Source organism: Schistocerca serialis, chromosome 7 (genome assembly GCF_023864345.2).
Source record: "Schistocerca serialis cubense isolate TAMUIC-IGC-003099 chromosome 7, iqSchSeri2.2, whole genome shotgun sequence".
Lineage (NCBI taxonomy): Eukaryota > Metazoa > Arthropoda > Insecta > Orthoptera > Acrididae > Schistocerca > Schistocerca serialis.
The window spans coordinates 128203999-128222811 of record NC_064644.1 but is presented as its reverse complement, the minus strand read 5'-3'; the positions used below and the strand labels follow the sequence as shown (position 1 = coordinate 128222811).

Sequence of the window (18813 nt, the reverse complement as noted above, 5' to 3'; positions counted from 1 at the left end):
TTTCAGGAATTTGAACAGGCCAGTCTCACCATGATCCATATGGTAAAATGTCATCAAACCAACCAGTGGTTGAAGAAAAATGGATCCTAGGAAAGCCCCCTCCAAGCGACCCATGAAAAGGTTGGCATAGGAAATGAAAAGGTTGGCATAGGAACGAGCCATCCATGTTGTGTCCACTGTTAGGGTTTAGATGCATATCGGTAATTAGAAATGTGGAAAGGAAATCAATGTGTAGAATAAAATAACATATTTAACCAGTTATCTTATTTGATGTGCTTTCATTCATGGTATGTACATTTCATCCTCAAATCTAAAAATATAATACTGGTGAACTGATGAGGAAAGAATCTTACAATGGAATTCTTGATGCACATACAGTTAATCAATCATGAGGCAGTATTTTTCTAGGTGTGGTCATCATTTGTAATAAAAGATTTTGTTTATGGCCCTTGTAGTAATTTTTAGTGCCAGTAACCAAATAATTTTGTATTGATATATGAAATATGCTGAGATGGATGTAAGAGTGTGACAGATTGAAATCAGCTTTATCTTATATACAGGGTGTTACAAAAAGGTACGCCCAAACTTTCAGGAAACATTCCTCACACACAAAGAAAGAAAATATGTTATGTGGACATGTGTCCGGAAACGCTTACTTTCCATGTTAGAGCACATTTTATTACTTCTCTTCAAATCACATTAATCATGGAATGGAAACACACAGCAACAGAACGTACCAGCGTGACTTCAAACACTTTGTTACGGGAAATGTTCAAAATGTCCTCCATTAGTGAGGATACATGCATCCACCCTCCGTCGCATGGAATCCCTGATGTGCTGATGCAGCCCTGGAGAATGGCATATTGTATCACAGCCGTCCACAATACGAGCACGAAGAGTCTCTACATTTGGTACCGGGGTTGTGTAGACAAGAGCTTTCAAATGCCCCCATAAATGAAAGTCAAGAGGGATGAGGTCAGGAGAGCATGGAGGCCATGGAATTGGTCCACCTCTACCAATCCATCAGTCACTGAATCTGTTGTTGAGAAGCGTACGAACACTTCGACTGAAATGTGCAGGAGCTCCATCGTGCATGAACCACATGTTGTGTCGTACTTGTAAAGGCACATGTTCTAGCAGCACAGGTAGAGTATCCCGTATGAAATCATGGCAGTGAATCGATGAAATACAGTACATACTGACGAAACTAAAATGAGCTCTAACATGGAAATTAAGCATTTCCGGACACGTGTCCACATAACATCTTTTCTTTATTTGTGTGTGAGGAATGTTTCCTGAAAGTTTGGCCGTACCTTTTTGTAACACCCTGTATAATATAAAATTTTGAGAATTATGAAAACTTGAGATGCATTTGCAGTTTTAATGGTTAGTTGTTGAGAACCAGCTGCCTCTCTCTATCTTACCTACCAATTCATCCCTACCCCACCTTGCCCAACAATTTTCCCCTGTTCTTACTCAGTCTCTAATAACTTCATAGTCAATTGCATGTTACACCCTAATCTACCTTCCTCTCCTAAGCCCTCCCTGCTTCACCAGTGTGACCAGGTACCTTATTTTATGGACTATAAGATGCACTTTTTTCTTCAAAAAATTACCTCCAAAATTCAGTTTTGTTTGATACCTGAAATTAATATATAAATGTCCAGTGTTTGATTTAAAATTTCTGCCAGTCTCAAAAATGGCCATATATTTGATGCCACAGGAAACCTTTATCTGACAATACTGGATTCAACAGGCAGCAGCAGTGCACCAATGTGACGAACATGAGTTGCAGGGATCCACAAGTCTGCTAACACTGTCTCCCTCCTGCCCCACCATCTCAAACCCAGAACATTGTCTAGCCTGTGATGTGTCATTGTGGTTTACAATGCCAGTAAACTTGAATTTAAAGTGAGTTGTGTTATAGGTAATAGTAAAATATTTTTGTTAATAGCTAGTTTTGCAATGGAAAAAAATAAAAGGCATTCAAATGATGCAGGCTATAAACTCAAAGTAATAGCATATGCTGTAGAGCATGGAAACAGTGCAGCTGAGCAGCATTTTGGCCCTCCACCAATTGAAAAAAAAACCATTCACAATTGGCAGGCTAGTAAAGAAGAACTGCAAAAAAGTGAGAAGACTAATTGTGCAAATAGAGGACTGAATGCAATTTGGCCAAAACTCGAAGATGGTGTATTGAAATGGATTCAAGGACACCGACAAAATGGCATTGGAATTAATACAAAAATGATTCAAATACATGCTCATAAGTTAGTGCTGCAGTGAGATTTAACAGACTTTAAGGGTGGAGTTGGTTGGTGCTACAGGTTTATGAAGCGTCACTGACTTAGCTTGCGAACCAAAACCAAAATATCTCAGAAAATGCACCACGCTGTTGTCCTTTCATGTTGTGCTGATGGTACTAAACTTAATCCAATGATCATTTTCAAGCACAAAGCATTGCCAAAACCATCTAAAATACCACCATGTGTTGTTCTTCACATACATGACAAGGGGTTGGGGGATAAGGCTTGTATGAAATTATGGATCAACAGAGTGAAGGAGAGAAAGAAATGTGCTTTATTGAAGAAGAGTTCTCTTCTTATGTTAGGAGTCATTTGAAAAGTTATGTGAAAGAGAAATTGAGACCGGGAAATACAAAGGTTTCTGTTTTTCTGGGAGGACTTACTTCCCAAGTACAACCTTTCGATGTCTCAATAAATAAACCATGTAAAGTGTATATGAGAGAGGAATGGAACAAATTGATGATGGATGAAACCCAACATTCACATTGAAGGGAGCTTTAAGTGACCTACAATCAAACAAGTGTGTCAGTGGATAAAACAGTTGTGGTCTAGAGTGGGAGAAGACATTATTGTTAAATCTTTCAAGAAGTGCAGCATAAATAACACTCTCGATGGCAGTGAAGACCATCTTATATATGAAGAGGAAAATGGTGATGACGAAGAGGAAGGAGAAGATGATGAAAGTGCAAATGACAATTTTCAGGGATTTTAAGGGTCAGTGTGGTTTTATAAACTAAGAATTTTTTTAGTCTGGCTTTGCAGCCTAGTAATAAAATGGTAAAAATGTCATTTGGTTAAAAAGTTGCTTAAAAATTAAGGAGTCTTAGAGTCCATAGCATCTTATAGTCTGTATAATACAGTAACCATTCACAAATTCCATGTTTCTGTGTATGTGTCATATTTCTTACTGTTGTTAATTATTAATGGTGATGCAATAACTAAATAATGAAAAATGCAAACCTGCCCAATCATGTTCATCTGTAAGACAATCACAAATGGATGGCAGTCTGACTTCCAATGCCACTTGTTTATCATGAACACAAGATGTTACTCATCTCAGAATTTATTTTGCTTTTAAAAAAAGAGGGCAAGAATAATGCAGGTATAGGTGGTGCTGGAAACAAGATGTATACACCATACTTGGATAGTTACTTGTAGTAACCACCACACACAATTCCCATATTTATTTATGTATATTTGAGCATGGTAACAACCTCATCTGACACTATTTTTTAACTGTGATCATACTGAACTGTGCACTGGAATGAGAAAGAACTTCTTAGGATCAGAATGAAATAAAAAATATAAAATAATCAATTTAGATAAACTTGTATATATATTATATAATAATATAACGTTTGTATAATTTTGCATGGAAACTTAATACAGAACAAATACAAAACACTATCTTGTAGACATTTGAAATAATCATAAAAGTATACATACAGTACTTGACACATTTGGCAAGAGAAGCGGGTGCCCTTTTGACAGATTGATACAATTTTCTACAGGGCACAGCTGCACACATTCACACGCAGATATCACCTTAGTACAACACTGCATAAAACTGTACATTCATATATAAAGTCTGAGAAGTGAAAACTGTGTTTCCTCATAGAACACTTTTTCTCCTCTTTGTCTCATCAAAATGTTAAAAAGATTTGGTGTTTTCCTGTAGCAACATATTGAGTATCAATATACTAGAAATGTGGTTGATGTACAGTCAAACCAAAACATTTGTCAACTTCAGCTGGAATAATAACCATACTTTTGCTGTCAAAATCATTCTGAAAATATTTGAACTTAGTAATATATGGCTAATAATGTGTAATGGCGACACCCAGTTACAATAATCCTCTGTAAATGAAACAACTATGACCACAACTACATCCACACTGGAATGACTGTGCACTTAGAAACTGTAATCTAGTAACTGAAAAAGGGCAGGACATCAAATGAACTGACACAAATGCATTCTGATTAAGCAGAATTGGACTACACTGGCTGTTTCTTAAAAGATACTGAGAATTTAAAATACAACACATTATAAATATACCTGGAAAACTTCAAGAATAAATGGAGAAGAAATCATCAGGATAATTATACAAATTAAAATGTTTCTTCCCCCTCTTCTTTAATGAATCGGTGTCTCTCCTGTCCATTTCAAATGCCTTCAAAATTTTATTCTTAGTTGTCTTCAGATGATGGAATAATGGAATATTGTTTACATCCAAGATGCTTATCAAACCTAAAAAAAAAATTGGAAACTAAGTCCCTTATTATTGAAGCCTCCAGGTTTAAATCTCTGCTTCATATGAAAATTTGCATTGCATATATGATACAAATGTTATTACCAGACGTAGAAACAAAAAAAGTCTGAATAAGATAATTTCTAGCAAAGTCAATGTTAAAATGAACTATTAACGTTCCATAGCACTGGAAATTCTAACCACTAACTTTAGAAAGGCCTCTCATTATTGACCTCATTGTAATTTTAAAACGTTTGTTCCTCTATTTACTTTTCCTCAAAAAACAATAACAATGCAATATATGCCCAATACTAAAACATTGAACAAAACTGATAAACAGTGTCATGGCAAACACACATAATAATTTTCTATTGCCTCAAAGTTACATCTAAAAAAGCTACAGAAATCCTCTAGATTGCAGTCTCAAAATTACGAAGATCCTAATGACCTTATGGGGAAGAGGGAGCCACCTAAAAGTAACTGTTTCATTCACAGCCTCCCTCATCACTTACATTGAAAATAACTCGCTGTAAGAAACCTGACACTTTTTCAGAAGCATATTACCTAATACTGAACCCATTCTCTAGGTGTGAGCCTATTACATGGCAAACTACTGGTGTTGTGGCTTGACTGTACCTCAACCAGTACCTACTCTACTTCAGGCTCAGCTTGAAACTTGTCAGGAATGATTCCATTCCCATACAGTTATGTTCATTCTGTATCACTAACTTCAAAAAGAACAACAATTATTATAATATCAACAATTTTTTTCTCTGGATCATTTTAAATTATATACATTATGATATTATAAGTATATATAATATGTTCTTTATATCCCTATCAATGTCTTATAAACTTCTACTTGCAAGCCCTTAAAATAAACAGCAAAAATTGTTAACAAAAATACTGATTCCTTTTTGTCTGTCAACATTTAATGAAGTTTTAATTGATCTGTTAGTAAAGATTATGATTGAAGGTTGATCCCATACTAGAATGAGAGCTTCGGTGGTTGGAGGTGGTCCCAACTCCACTTCAACAGCATTCACAAGCCTGAGGTAGCTGCACTGCATCACATGAATACTTCCTTGCATCTGCCACAAGTTGTCTGATAAACACTTTACATCCTGATGCAGCTTGTGCATATTAAACACCATAAACAAAAAATTATTGCAAATGACGCAACTGAGACAGGAATTAACATATTTTAAAGATATAATTACACACTGAAAATATCTCTTAAATATTTAATGATTTACCACATCATGGTTGCAGTGTTTCGTGAAAGCATTGCTGTTCAATAAACATTAAATATTTCATGGCAATTTAAACTGGGTTAAAAATTATTTGAGTTGTTTGATACAATATAAATGAATTTAACTACAACAGAAACAATGGAAAGCACTGGCAAGAGAACACAAGTATGTATAAGTGGGCAACATTGTGCAATCAGCATAAAAACAGAAAAACAGCAACACTGTTTCTTAAGTTTATATCTGAGGTTTAGCCAGGGTTTTAAGCTCAGGATGTTGTGTTTGTATCTGTATATTTGAGGTTACAGTTATCTGTGTTTGCCCCAGCTGCTCATATGAGAAATGTTCATTTGAATCACATAAATAAAATTACAATATTTGATAGCTAGTGTACGTGCACTGTAATAGGACACAATGTTGAATTTCTGCTCACAACAGACTTGCAGGTCTAGATCACAAATATCAGTGTTCCACTATACCACACTGTTGTTTCTTACAGATACACACAGCCATAACTAAAAGTGAATTCACCGATTGTCCAATGTATTTCCTAAATGTGTCCCTCGTTACATTCTACACTTTACGAGATGAGTACTCGTACAACAGTCAAACCAAACTAGACTCTCTTGACAGAACAAATACTGGAATGTTAATGTCATGTTCAGCTCTCGATATCCTAACCGCTCAGTACCACTCCTCTTCTAAATCCTCCGTCTCACAGGTCACTTTAACTATTTTCTAATGATCACCCTTACTGCATCTTATTTATTTGGTAACTGCTGTATGTCTGTGATTCACTAAGATTGTCCACCAAGTGAAGGACCTGGACTCAGAACTCAACACAGTCACACTCTAGAAAATGCTGCCGCATTACGGTGCACAGAGCACCTAAAACCATTCCTATAATATATCTTGAAAATTAAACGACGACCCTGCATCGAGGGAATTAAGAAGTTCTGCGGCTGAAAACTGACTCGAATCTCCTGACGGCAACTGTTCGAGGAACTCGAGACTGAAGTCTGGTGGGGGCTGTGAGTTTGAAGCAGAGCTCACTGGCGTGGTGGTGGGGTGCTGCTGTAGCACTGGGCTGCTGACGTACGGGGGGAGGTGAGGGGAAGTATGGTGAGGGGGCACTCCACTCGCAGATAGTGACTGTGACAGCTGCAGGTTCATTGACATCTGAAACAGAATGCAAATAACACTCAGCTTTTATTTACATTGGTTCAAGAGTGGCATCATGTTCAGTTGTTAGCCTACATACAATTAATGCCTTATCTTAAAGAGTAACAATAAACTGTAACCCTTCCAGCCAATTTTGCTGGTCACCAAGAAAGCACTTCTGATACTAGTATCAAATAAAGAACTTAATTTGAGGAAGCCAAACAATGGAAAATCCAGGATGGAATGTAACAATATTGTGAAAAGGAAAGTTGCTACTCACCATAGAGCAGAGATGCTGAGTTGTAGATAGGTGCAACAAGAAGGCTCTCACAATTAAAGCTTTCAGCCGTTAACGCCTTTGTCAACAATAGATGACACACACACACACACACACACACACACACACACACACACACACACACACACACACCTGCAGTCTCACGCAACTGGCAACTGAAACTGCATTGGGAGCAGCAGCACCATTGCGTGATGAGAGTGGTGACTGAGTGGGAGTAAGGATGAGGCTGGGGAGGGATAGTATGGTGGGGTTGGCAGACAGGGAAGTGCTGCAGGTTAGACTGAGAGCAGGGGAGAGGTGGGCAGGGGGGGGGGGGGGGGGGAGGAAGTAGCAGAAAAGTAGAGCAATAAAAAAGACTGGGTGTGGTGATGGAATGACGGCTGTGTAGTGCTGGAATAGGAACAGGGAAGGGGCTGAATGGGTGAGGACAATGACTAACTATGGTTGAGGTCAGGAGGGTTACAGAAACGTAGGACATACTGCAGGGAAAGTTCCCACCTGTGCTTCCCTGCAGTTCCCGTAACCCTCCTGGCCTCAACCTAAGTTACTCTTTGTCCTCACCCATCCAGCCCCTTCCCTGTTCCCATTCCAGCACTACACAGCCGTCATAGTGCCATCACTCCCAGTTCTTTTATTTCTCTTTCTCCTTTTCCGCTGCTTCCACCCACCCCCTCCCATTCTCTCACCTGACCTCTGCCTAACTTGTAGAACTTCACTGTCCACCTCTCTCTCTCTCTGTGTGTGTGTGTGTGTGTGTGTGTGTGTGTGTGTGTGTGTGTGTTCTATTGTTGACGAAGGCCTCAAGACTGAAAGCTTTAATTGTGAGTGTGTGTGTGTGTGGTCTATTGTTGACGAAGGCCTCAAGACTGAAAGCTTTAATTGTGAGAGTCTTTTTGTTGTGCCTATTTGCGCTTATTGTTGTGCCTATTTGCCAATCAGCATCTCCGCTATATGGTGAGTAGCAACTTTCCTTTTCACAATATTGTTAATTTGAGGAAGAAATATTTCAGATAATTGACGATAAAGGGAGCAAGTGCTACTCAGATATGAAAAGATTGGCACAGAAATAGAAATCACAGCGGACAGATGCCATAATTGTAACAAATTCATTTCCCATAGGATGAAAGTGTAAGTAGTGCCAACAACTGGCATATTAAAGTGTGAGAGGAGGAGATATTAATATGGTACTGGAAACTCCAGGGTGTCTTATCTGACAAAAAGACAAGTGAGCAATGCCAGCACAGTATGGTACCATAAATGTAGCACTCACCTGACCAGGGCCTGGTCCCGGGGGCATGCCCATCTGCTGCTGTTGCGACATCATCTGCTGCAACGTCGGCATGCCCTGGTTCCTAGATGCTACGAGCTGCTGCTGCTGCTGCTGTTGCTGCATCTGAGCCATACTGAATGACCCTGCAGAATTATAACGAAAATAAATTACACATCCAGTTAGTGACACATCAGTTATTTGAGAATTATGACCGAACATTATGCAAGTCAACTTGTTTTAGTTAAGTGGGGAAGTTTTAGTCTAAATGTTGTGGCATTCAGTGCAAAGTAACAGGAAGTGGCAAATCTCAGAAATGAAAGCTACACCTGTCATGTAAAATTTTAATTCTTTCAACAAATTATTAACAAAAATTGACTTGCACTACTAATTTTTACCATGAAATGGGGCCCATAAGCAAAATCATTGTTGTGTATAGCAAGCAAGTAAACTTACTTAAAATGAGTGGTGACATGACAGATCCAATTAGCTTTCACTATAACACTGAAAAAACAATTAAATGAAAAGCTCCAATTTTTATTTCCCAATGATGCTAAAATATTATCAAGATCAGCCTCGAGTGGACTCACAAAGGCAAGGAGATATGGATGGGAGCTGTAAGACCTGGCAGAAAAATCTAACCTAACTGAGCTAAACAGCAATGAGAAATGAGGCAGTGAGCATGGAGAAAGAGAGATGCAATCCCAAAAATTAATCATTTTATAGTCGTAGTTTAGTATGTATGTATGTATGTATGTACTTCGGCAACTAATAAGGTATGATATTTAATTTCAGCCATAAGACAAGTAAAAGCTAGTAACTTCTTAAGGGTAAATTTTGCTTTATGGACATCTAGTCTGCAGAGAGGGGAAATTTTCTAGGAGTTTAGAAAAGTGACCAAACCTGCTTATTTTATAAGACAGCTATGACTGTGCAATAGAGCAAGCTGTGATTTTTCTACTTGTTCTTGTATCACTCCTGATGCCAATATTATTTTTCCCCTTTTCTGATTTGTTAGCAGAGCTTACACCATAATTACCTGAAATAACTAATTCTTATTCACATTGTATCATGCTGAACTTTATTACTCACAATATAACTTACTGACTACTGATGGCACTAATATACCGGGTGATCAAAACGTCAGTATAAATTTGAAAACTTAATAAACCACGGAATGATGTAGATAGAGAGGTAAAACCTGTCACACATGCTTGGAATGACTGGATTTTTCAAATTTAGTCATACTTATAATGTCCATTTTCCAGAATGTTCCAATCTTTAGTGCAATTCTTACCAAAATCTAGTTTACAATTTTACAGTACTGATTTTTCTGTTTCTAAAATTGTATACATTTACTGAAATCACCTGTTACTTTGTTATTATCCCAATGAGAAAACATCACTATATAGGTAATTCTTCGTACTCTTTGGGAATACCTTTTTACATTGAAACTTCCCTCAGATAAAACAGTACCTAGCATTTTGCCATTTTTAACTGTACAGATTTTGGATAAATAAATTTATTTCATTCCTACTGTATTTCCATACCTTTCCTTTTTTTATAATCTCTTGTGTTAAAAATCCAAAATATAATAGCTAAATATTTTACTGTTTTTGTAATTTCTGTAATACATGCATCTATAAATATGCATCAATGGCTGGTATTCAAAAAGTGAAGATGTATGTCAGACAGTCCAACTTCTATGTCAGTTCTGCATGAAAATTTTGTCAAATCACTTGTAGAATATGTAACTTATTAATCGCTGTTGTGAAATCTAGATCATAATAATAACAAGGTGACCATCTGAACTGTTTCGTAATAATAAATATGAATGAATTGAAGAAAGAAAAGTCAGTTGTTTTGTGTTATATCGTTTATTAGCTGTCTGTATAACTTACAAATTACTGGAAGAAGATCAGATTGATGGATTTTAATGAGACTGAAGAGGTTCGAAACAGATCACTAAGGTTACAATCAGTAATGCACACACACAAGAAATGATTAACAGTCATAATTAGGCAAATGTAGAAGTCAAACATACCCTGGTGCAAGTGCTGTTGCTGCTGCTGCTGGAAAGCAGCAGCCGAGCCGGCTCCATTCCTGAAGACAGCGCTCTGCTGCTGTGAGACAAGGAGGTGCCTCCAGTCCTGGCGGGCCCCGAGCCCCGTGTCGGGCCCAACGCTGACATTGGGCGGCCGCTGCTGGCGCTGCTGCTGTGGCGGTGGCGCCCCCTGGGCCTGCGGGCCACCGTAGCGGTGCGGCCCCACACCCAGACCCACTCCCACCCCCACCCCGACACCGACACCGAGGCCTGCCATGGCCTGCTGCTGCTGCAGGTAGCCACCTCCCACCATCTGTGGTCGCATCATCGGACCTGAGATGAAGCAGAGAGAGTGTTGTTAGTCACGTATTATTGCGTGCAGCTCAGCAACATGGTTTGTATTTGCCTCTTCACTGTGTCAGTTCATTAATTGGCGTGTAAGTTTGGTACATACCTGTACAATGCCAGCAAGTTTAACACTTTCTCCTCCTGATAACATTCCTTATAGGATACCACTAACAAGCTCTGAGTAAACTGAGAATTGCTTTCTTAATTCGTTTAATAATATCTAATATTTCTGCTTATTCTCTTCAGTCTCAGACATATGCCTTCACTGTATAATGTGACACATCAGTACATTCCTGTAACGCTGACTAAATGAAGGTATGATCAAATTTTGATCTGTTAACTGTCAGAAAGATTTTCTGCAGCTTCACAATGTTCTTCATGGAATTTGGTGTGATAGTTTTTCAAGGAGGACTATACCCACCTCTTTCTTACATTCGTGATACATGCATTGTCTCTCCTTAGATTACTTGAAGCATAACTCTTATATATGGTTGGGGGGCAGTGGGGGGGGGGGGGGGGGGCATGAGAGAATATTGTTTAACCAATTCACTGTGTTGTACAGGTCTACCCATCTGCTTAATTGTTAACTATTAACTGTTATGTGGTTTACACTGACCATTTGTGATGATACTATATGAAAGTTTGATATTACTGTTCTCGATCTAGCCAAAGTGGAGAGATACAAGTTTTGTAGGGGATTTGACTCTTAATATGACCCATTAGAGGAATTTGGGGTTTCTTGTAGCTGAGCTGCTTTTCAATTCAGTCCCTGGATATCCAGAAGCATGTGACGTCTATTTATTTTCAAAACTATTCTTGGTATTGTATCTCAGATTTCTTTTTAATTTCTTGGTAACCCTATAACTGATTTATGGTAAATGTTCCAAAGCCAGCTCTCCATTTGGTCACATTTCTTTCATCATATGCCAGGTAATTCCTATGATGTCCCATTTCATACAGTGTACAGTTAAATACAGTAGAAGCAGCCATAACTTTAAGTTCACAATACAATACAGTACAATCAGCAGATTACAGAGAAACTCCAAACAGCTACATTTTGACCAATACATATATAAGGTATAAGCATCTTCTCACAAAGGAACCTTTGTAATATTAATATTTGATTGAATATGCCGCCTAGAGGAAAATATTTAAATAGTAGTTGTTTTTCTTGTTGTCATGCAGACTGAGTTGTTGTCTCCAGGGAAACAGCATTGGTAGAAAGAGGGTCATCTAACATCATGTAGTTATTGCATCCTCAGCATAGCTCAGAGTTGCTTTTAGTTCTTCTTCTAACAGTTTGTTGTTCCTAGTTTAAACTGACCTTTGTGCAAGAAATTTATTGGTGATAGGTGGAGCATCTGCAAGTGATTACTATTCTTGCTCCTTTTTAATAATGGGCTGTTACACATAAATGCAGTGTCAAGAAAGCTGTGATTTAATAGGTAAGGTGTTACACCAGCAAAAGTTATCTAGTTCACAAAAGTGCAGATTGTGTGCTTTCAAATATGCATGGAGAGAGAAATTTAGTGGTCTGACAGACAAATTTACAGCAACTTAGATGTTGTGCTCCTGCTGTAACCCCATTGGAAAGGTGAAATTAATGGTTTTGCAATAGAGGATGTAAACGAAAGGACACGAAAGGAGGTGAAGCCCAAGTGAAGGTAGGCCAAGAGGGGATATGGAAGTTCCCTACAGATGCAACAGAAATCACTGGATACGATGAGCTAAAAGTTGCATTTGTCAACAAAACCTGTGAGGAGGTTGCCGCAGACTGGATTGCAGTAGATTCCATTCAAACTGCAGTCAGTACGGCACGTGTGTGTTAATGTCTATTGCTGAATGAAGATTGCAGTTACAGCTCAAGAAGCAACAATTTCTAGATATAGAATTCTGAAAAGGCATGAGCTGTCATAGAGACTGAATGAGACAGCTCAAAAGTAATGTGTTTTGCACTATGTGTAAAGTGAGTGTTTTTTTCCCGAACTGTAACAGGACTCACATACCCTGACATCTGGAAACATAAGGTGTCAACTTGAAACATAGGAGCAGGAAGAGGAGTTTGTTTTCCAACAAGAAATCACTATCTGGTGCAGTTCAAATATTTGGTGGTCCCTAAATCAACACAATCAATTCGACAATTGAGCACCTTTTGGCTATATATGACACCTTTTGCACACTCCAAGGTTCTTGAATGTCATAGTGTACAATTTCCTCCCACGTAATATCACTGACGAGAAAATTTACGTATCTAGACTGCAAGTGTAATATCACAACTGAGAACAAACATGGAAAACAGCACATCAGTGCATGTTGAGAGGGTTTGGTAAAGGTGGGTTACCACCTGAATATCTGTCACATTACATCGAGTCCATCTGTAGGCCATGTAAAAACCGCTTTGCAATAGCAGTAAGATTCCATGTATAGTTTTAATATTAGTAAAGTTGTCTGGCATAGTCTGTAGGAAGACTGAAAGTGGAATTTCCAGCAGCCTGATTAGAAAGGTTTTCTTCTTTCTGCATATTGGCAAATTTTCGACGCAATATGAGTGAGCACTGTATAGTAAGTATACACATTGAGTGTAAGTGACTGTACTGTATATACGTGCAGTATAGTGCTGTGTTTGTGTTGTATTACAATGACAAAAGGGAAAGAGTGAACTCTGGTGCTGCCACAGGCTGTTCATCTATCCACTGAGGGGACTACCGAGTTTAGTGTCCTCAATTGACGAAACAGATCATACATACCATACGCCTTCGCTCCACGAGAAACTGTGGAGGGTTCGGAATTTAAATCGAAAGATTAGTTCGAAACCCAGTGCTTGGGAACTGTAAAACACACGTTTCGCTCTCTCGCTGGCCAAATACTAGTGATGCAGTTCATCCCACCACCAGGATGGACATCTGTGGTTAGTTTATGGGCCTACAATAATGTATTTAGGAAAGGTCAGACAATTGTGTCCAGACTTTAAAAATAGTGGTACCTGTGAGTACAGTGCCACAGCACAAGTCCATGTCTGTGACTTTGGCTAGAGAGGCATGTTTCAGTATTTTTAATATAGCAAAGTTTAATAAGTCACAGTTGCAAAACACTGACAAGAATTATTTACATAAGAATGGAAAACTAGTAAAAGCTGAATCTAGAGACAACCGGTCTGCATTCTGGAGAAATGTAGGAACACACGAGGCAATAGTAACCCTACGACTTATCTAAGAATACGGGATTAAGGAAGGTGACGCTACATTTACAGTATTTGTAGATTTAAAGAAAGCTGGAAAGCACACCCTGAAATTCCAAAGGTAGTAGGGGTAAGAAATGGCGGGCCATCGTTTATTTAGAATTGGTACAGAAATGAGGCTGCAATTATAAGTGTTGAAGGACACGAAAGGGAAGCAGTAATTGAGGAGGGGTAGAGATAGGGTTGTAACCTATCTCTAGTGTTATTCAATCTTCGCGGTGAGCAAGAAGTAAAGGAAACGAAGGAGAAAATTGGAAAGGGATTTAAAGTTAATGGAAGAGATATAAAAATTTTAAGGTTCGTTGATGGCATTGTAATTCTGTAAGAGTCAGGAAAGAACTTGAAAGAGCAGTTGAATGGAAGGGACAGTGAGTAGGAAAGAGATTATAAGGTGAATATCAACAATGTAATGGAATGTACTCCAATTAAATCAGATGATGTGAGGGAATCAGATTAGGAAATGAGACAGTAAAAGTTGTAGATGAGTTTAGCTATTTGGACGGCAAAGTAACTGACAATGCCTGAGGTAGAGAAGACAAAGTGCACTCTGGCAATGCCAAGAAAAGTGTTTCTCAAAAAAAGAAATTTGTTAACGTCAAATATACACTTAAACGTCTGCAAGTACTTTTTCGAGGTATTTGTACAGAATGTACCATCGGATGGAAGTGAAATGTGGATGACAAGTGGTCCAGATGGGAAAAGAATATGAGCTTTTGAAATGTGGTACTACATAAGAATGATTAAGACTAGATTGGTAAATCGAGTAACTAATGAGGAGGTAGTAAACAGATGTGGGCAAGAAAATAAATTTGAGGCACAACTCGAGTAAAAGCAATCGTCATTTTGATAGTGGAGACCAATGTGTGTGTGTGTGTGTGGGGGGGGGGGGGGGGGGGGGGTAAAGACTGAAGGCTCGAATACAGTAAGCAGGTTCGAGTGGATGTAGACTGCAGTAGTACGGGGAGTCGCACAGCAGCGGGACTCACCGGACGGCGGCATGGGCTGGTGTGGCGGGCGGCGCATGGCGAAGCGCTGCTGCTGCTGCTGCTGCGGCGGCGGCTGCTGCTGGGCCAGCGCGGGCGGCACGGCCTTGTACTCGGGCGGCGGCGGGCGCGCGCCCTGCGGCGGCCCGGGCCGCAGCGGCGCCCGCGAGGCGGCCGCGCGCTGCTGCAGGCTCTGCTGCGTGAAGTTGATGGTCTGCGACTGCGACGCCGACGCCGCGTACTCGCCCAGGTAGCCCTTCAGGTCCGACAGCTGCAGCTGCTGGCCCGCCGTCACCTGCCGGCAGCGAGGGACGCGCTCGCTGCTAAACGCGCACTTTGCTTCTCTACAACTACCGTACTCTACATGTACACACACACACACACACACACACACACACACACACACACACACACTGCAAGCCATTTTACGGTGCACGGCGGAGGGTACCTAGTACAACCACTACTCATTACCTTAGGTATTCCACTTGCAAATACAGCGAGGTAAAAACTGCGGTCTATAAGCCTCGGTACGAGCCCTAATTTCTCTTATCTTATTTTCGAGGTCCGTATGTGAAATGTATTTGGTGACAGCAGAATCGTTCTGCAGTCAGCTTTTGTCGATAGTATTCGTCGAAAAGAACGTCGCCTTTCCTCCAGTGCATCCTGTTTCAGTTCCGGAAGCATCGCCGTTATACCTGGGTGTTGTTCGAACCTGCTGGTAACAAATCTAGCAGTCTTCCTCTGATTTGCTTAGATATCCTCCTCTAATCTGACCTGTGCGAATCCCAGACACTCGAGCAATGCTCACGAATGAACTTGATTAGTGTTCTACATGCGGTGCCCTTCCAGATGAACCACACTTTGCTGAAATTATACCAACTTAATCCAGGTCGACTATTCGACTGAGACGACCAAAGTCATGGGATACCTCATATCGTATAGGATTATTTTTTTCCAGCGTAGTGCAACAGCTTCACGTCTCATGGACTCAACAAGTCGTTGGAAGTCCCCTCCAGAAATATTGACCCATCCTGCCTCTATAGCCGTCCGTAATTGCGAAAGTGTTGCCGGTGTAATTGCGAAAGTGTTGCCGGTGCAGGACGTTGTGCACGAATTCACCTCTCGGTTACGTCCCATTAATGTTTGATGCGATTCACGTCGGATGATCTGGGTGGCCAAACCATTCACTCGAACTGTCCAGAATGTTCTTCAAACCAATCGTGAACAGTTGTGACCTGGTGACATGGCGCATTATCATCCATAAAAACTCCATTGCTGTTCGCGAAAATGAAGTCCATGAATTGGAGTACCCAGTTCATCCCATGTAAACACAACCCACACCATTATGGGGCCACCAACATCTTGCACACTGCCCTCTTTACAACTTCTGTCCATGGCTTCGTGGGGTCTGCGCCACAGTCGAACCTACCATCAGCTGTTATCAACTGAAATCGGGACTCGTCTGAATAGGCCCCGGTTTTCCAGTCGTGCACTGTTCAGCCGATACGGTCACGAGCCCAGGATAGACGCTGCAGGTGATGTGCCGTTAGGAAGGCACTAGCGTCAGTCGTCTGCTGCCGTAACCCATTAACGCCAAGCTTCGTCGTATTGCCCTAATTCCTAATCGATAACTACGACCCACTTTAATTTCTGTGGTTATTTCACACTGTGTTGCTTGTCGTTAGCACTGACAGCTCTACCCAAACACCGCTGCTCTCGGTCGTTAACTGAAGGGCATCGGCCACTGTGTTGACCGTCGTGAGAGGAATGCCTGAAATTTTGTACTCTCGGCACACTCTTGACACTTTATCTCGGAATATTGAATTGCCTAACGATTGCCGAAATGGAATGTCCCATGCATCTAACTCCAACTATCATTCCGCGTTCAAAATCTGTTTATTTCACGCCATTCGGCCATATTCACGTCCGAAACCTTTTCAAGTGACTCACCTGGATACAAATGACAGCTCCGCCAATGCACTGTCCTTTGCTACTTCTGTACCCGATACTACCGCCATCTGTATACGTGTATATAGTCATTTCATGCCTTTTGACACCTCAGTATACAGTCCTTACATGCCCGCTCCATTTCATATCGCTCTGCATAGTTACGCCTAGATAGTGTCCAGCAGCACGCTACTAATGCTCTATGCGAAATTCACTGGATTGTTTCTTCTATTTGGCTGCATTCACTTACATTTTTCTACATTTCGAGCTAGTTGCCATCCATCATATCGACTGGAAATTTTGTCTACGCCATCTGGTATCTTCCTATAATCACACTTTTCCCCAGGAAAAATTAGGGTGCCAGACTGCAGGTTGTTGGTGAAGCTCTGAGCATACGAAATAGGTTCACAGATACTATGCGAACTAATATAATCCACTACTTTGTTCTCGAAGGCGAGTGTTCACTGGAGACAAGTGATTGTCAGGTGTGGCCTAGATATATGTGATAGCACTGTTCTTGTACTGTATATACACAAAATATGTGGTCCCCCTGTAGCTGGCTGGGTAAGTCAGTTCAGTGGTCGGACGACGGCAATGGCAAACACCTCCAACTAGGACTGTTGATATTTTTAAAAATATCAGGAATCAAATATATAGATATTTTAAAAAATAGCGTTATCGACCCTTGATATATCGAAAATATTATCGATATACCACCGGGATAAATATCGACGAGCCGACCAAAAATATATCGGCTGCACATTGTACATATACTGCCAGTTTTAGAACTGTATATTTAAGTATTGATTTATTATTAGGTATTCCGTACATCAACAAGCTAGCAGCCTGTTTATCTCCCTTAGAGCAAGAACTGAAAGGAAAACGATGCACGTTCGTGCTTGGCGATAACCACTTTGTTAACCACGGTAACAGCATGTAAGTCGCACAATAAAAGGTGTCGATGGGCCCGTCGTTCAGTTTCGTCACATATCGGAACTGTCTGGAATATTTCATGTCGACTTCCTGTTTTTTCCATTCCTGCAAACGCCAGAGAACTAGCAGTCGTAGTGTCAAAATTCTCTATGTCTTGCTACATCTTTTACGGAAACACCCTGTATATGTAAATGTGGAGACGCACGAACCTATAAACACCGGCAAATTTCCGTGCCACACAAACTTCAAATACTGTGCTCCTTCCTTAATTCGAAATGGGGCGACAGTATGGTTACTGTCTGAAACTTAATCGTGTATATGATGTAAAAATGTACTGTCTTCGATTGTTGACGTTTCATTTCATTAATTACTCTCATCGTGTTCAGAGTCCCATTATTTTACACAAGACAGGACAGTTTTCCTCTAACTAAAGAGTAAAATTTAGTCTCCACCAATGACTTGCAAAGTTGAAAGAAAATCATGAACAAACTTCTTAATTCGGCGCAGTTATGATGTCAATTTCAGACTCGTAGTTATTCGTTTTGCGTTGTACATCCCTCTTTCCAACCTGATGTTCTTCATTTCCCAGTATTTTTAGCGGAAGCAATCTCCTTTAATTTGCTTTTCCCAGAATCGTCTGTGTCATAAAACATCGTTTTTGTAAACCTATAAACCCATCTTTACATGCCACTATCTTTATTGTTATTAACAGCACTATTATTATTATTATTATTATTATTATTACTGCTATTATCACTGTTAGTGGCAGCAGCTGCAGTAGTACAAGTA

At 40.0% G+C, this 18813-nt stretch overlaps 1 protein-coding gene across 1 annotated transcript in view; it reads right to left on the bottom strand.

Moving 5' to 3' along the window:
* Positions 1–3623: 3623 nt before the first annotated feature.
* Positions 3624–18813, bottom strand: part of LOC126412925 (neurogenic protein mastermind-like) — a 154542-nt gene continuing 139352 nt past the window's right edge. Inside the window, exons 8-11 of the mRNA XM_050082813.1 lie at positions 15148–15439; positions 10576–10908; positions 8535–8677; positions 3624–6984 (exon numbers count right to left, since the gene is read on the bottom strand). Of these exons, the coding sequence (XP_049938770.1) occupies positions 6706–6984; positions 8535–8677; positions 10576–10908; positions 15148–15439 (1047 nt within the window). The 3' untranslated portion in view covers positions 3624–6705. The remainder of the gene's footprint in view (positions 6985–8534; positions 8678–10575; positions 10909–15147; positions 15440–18813) is intronic.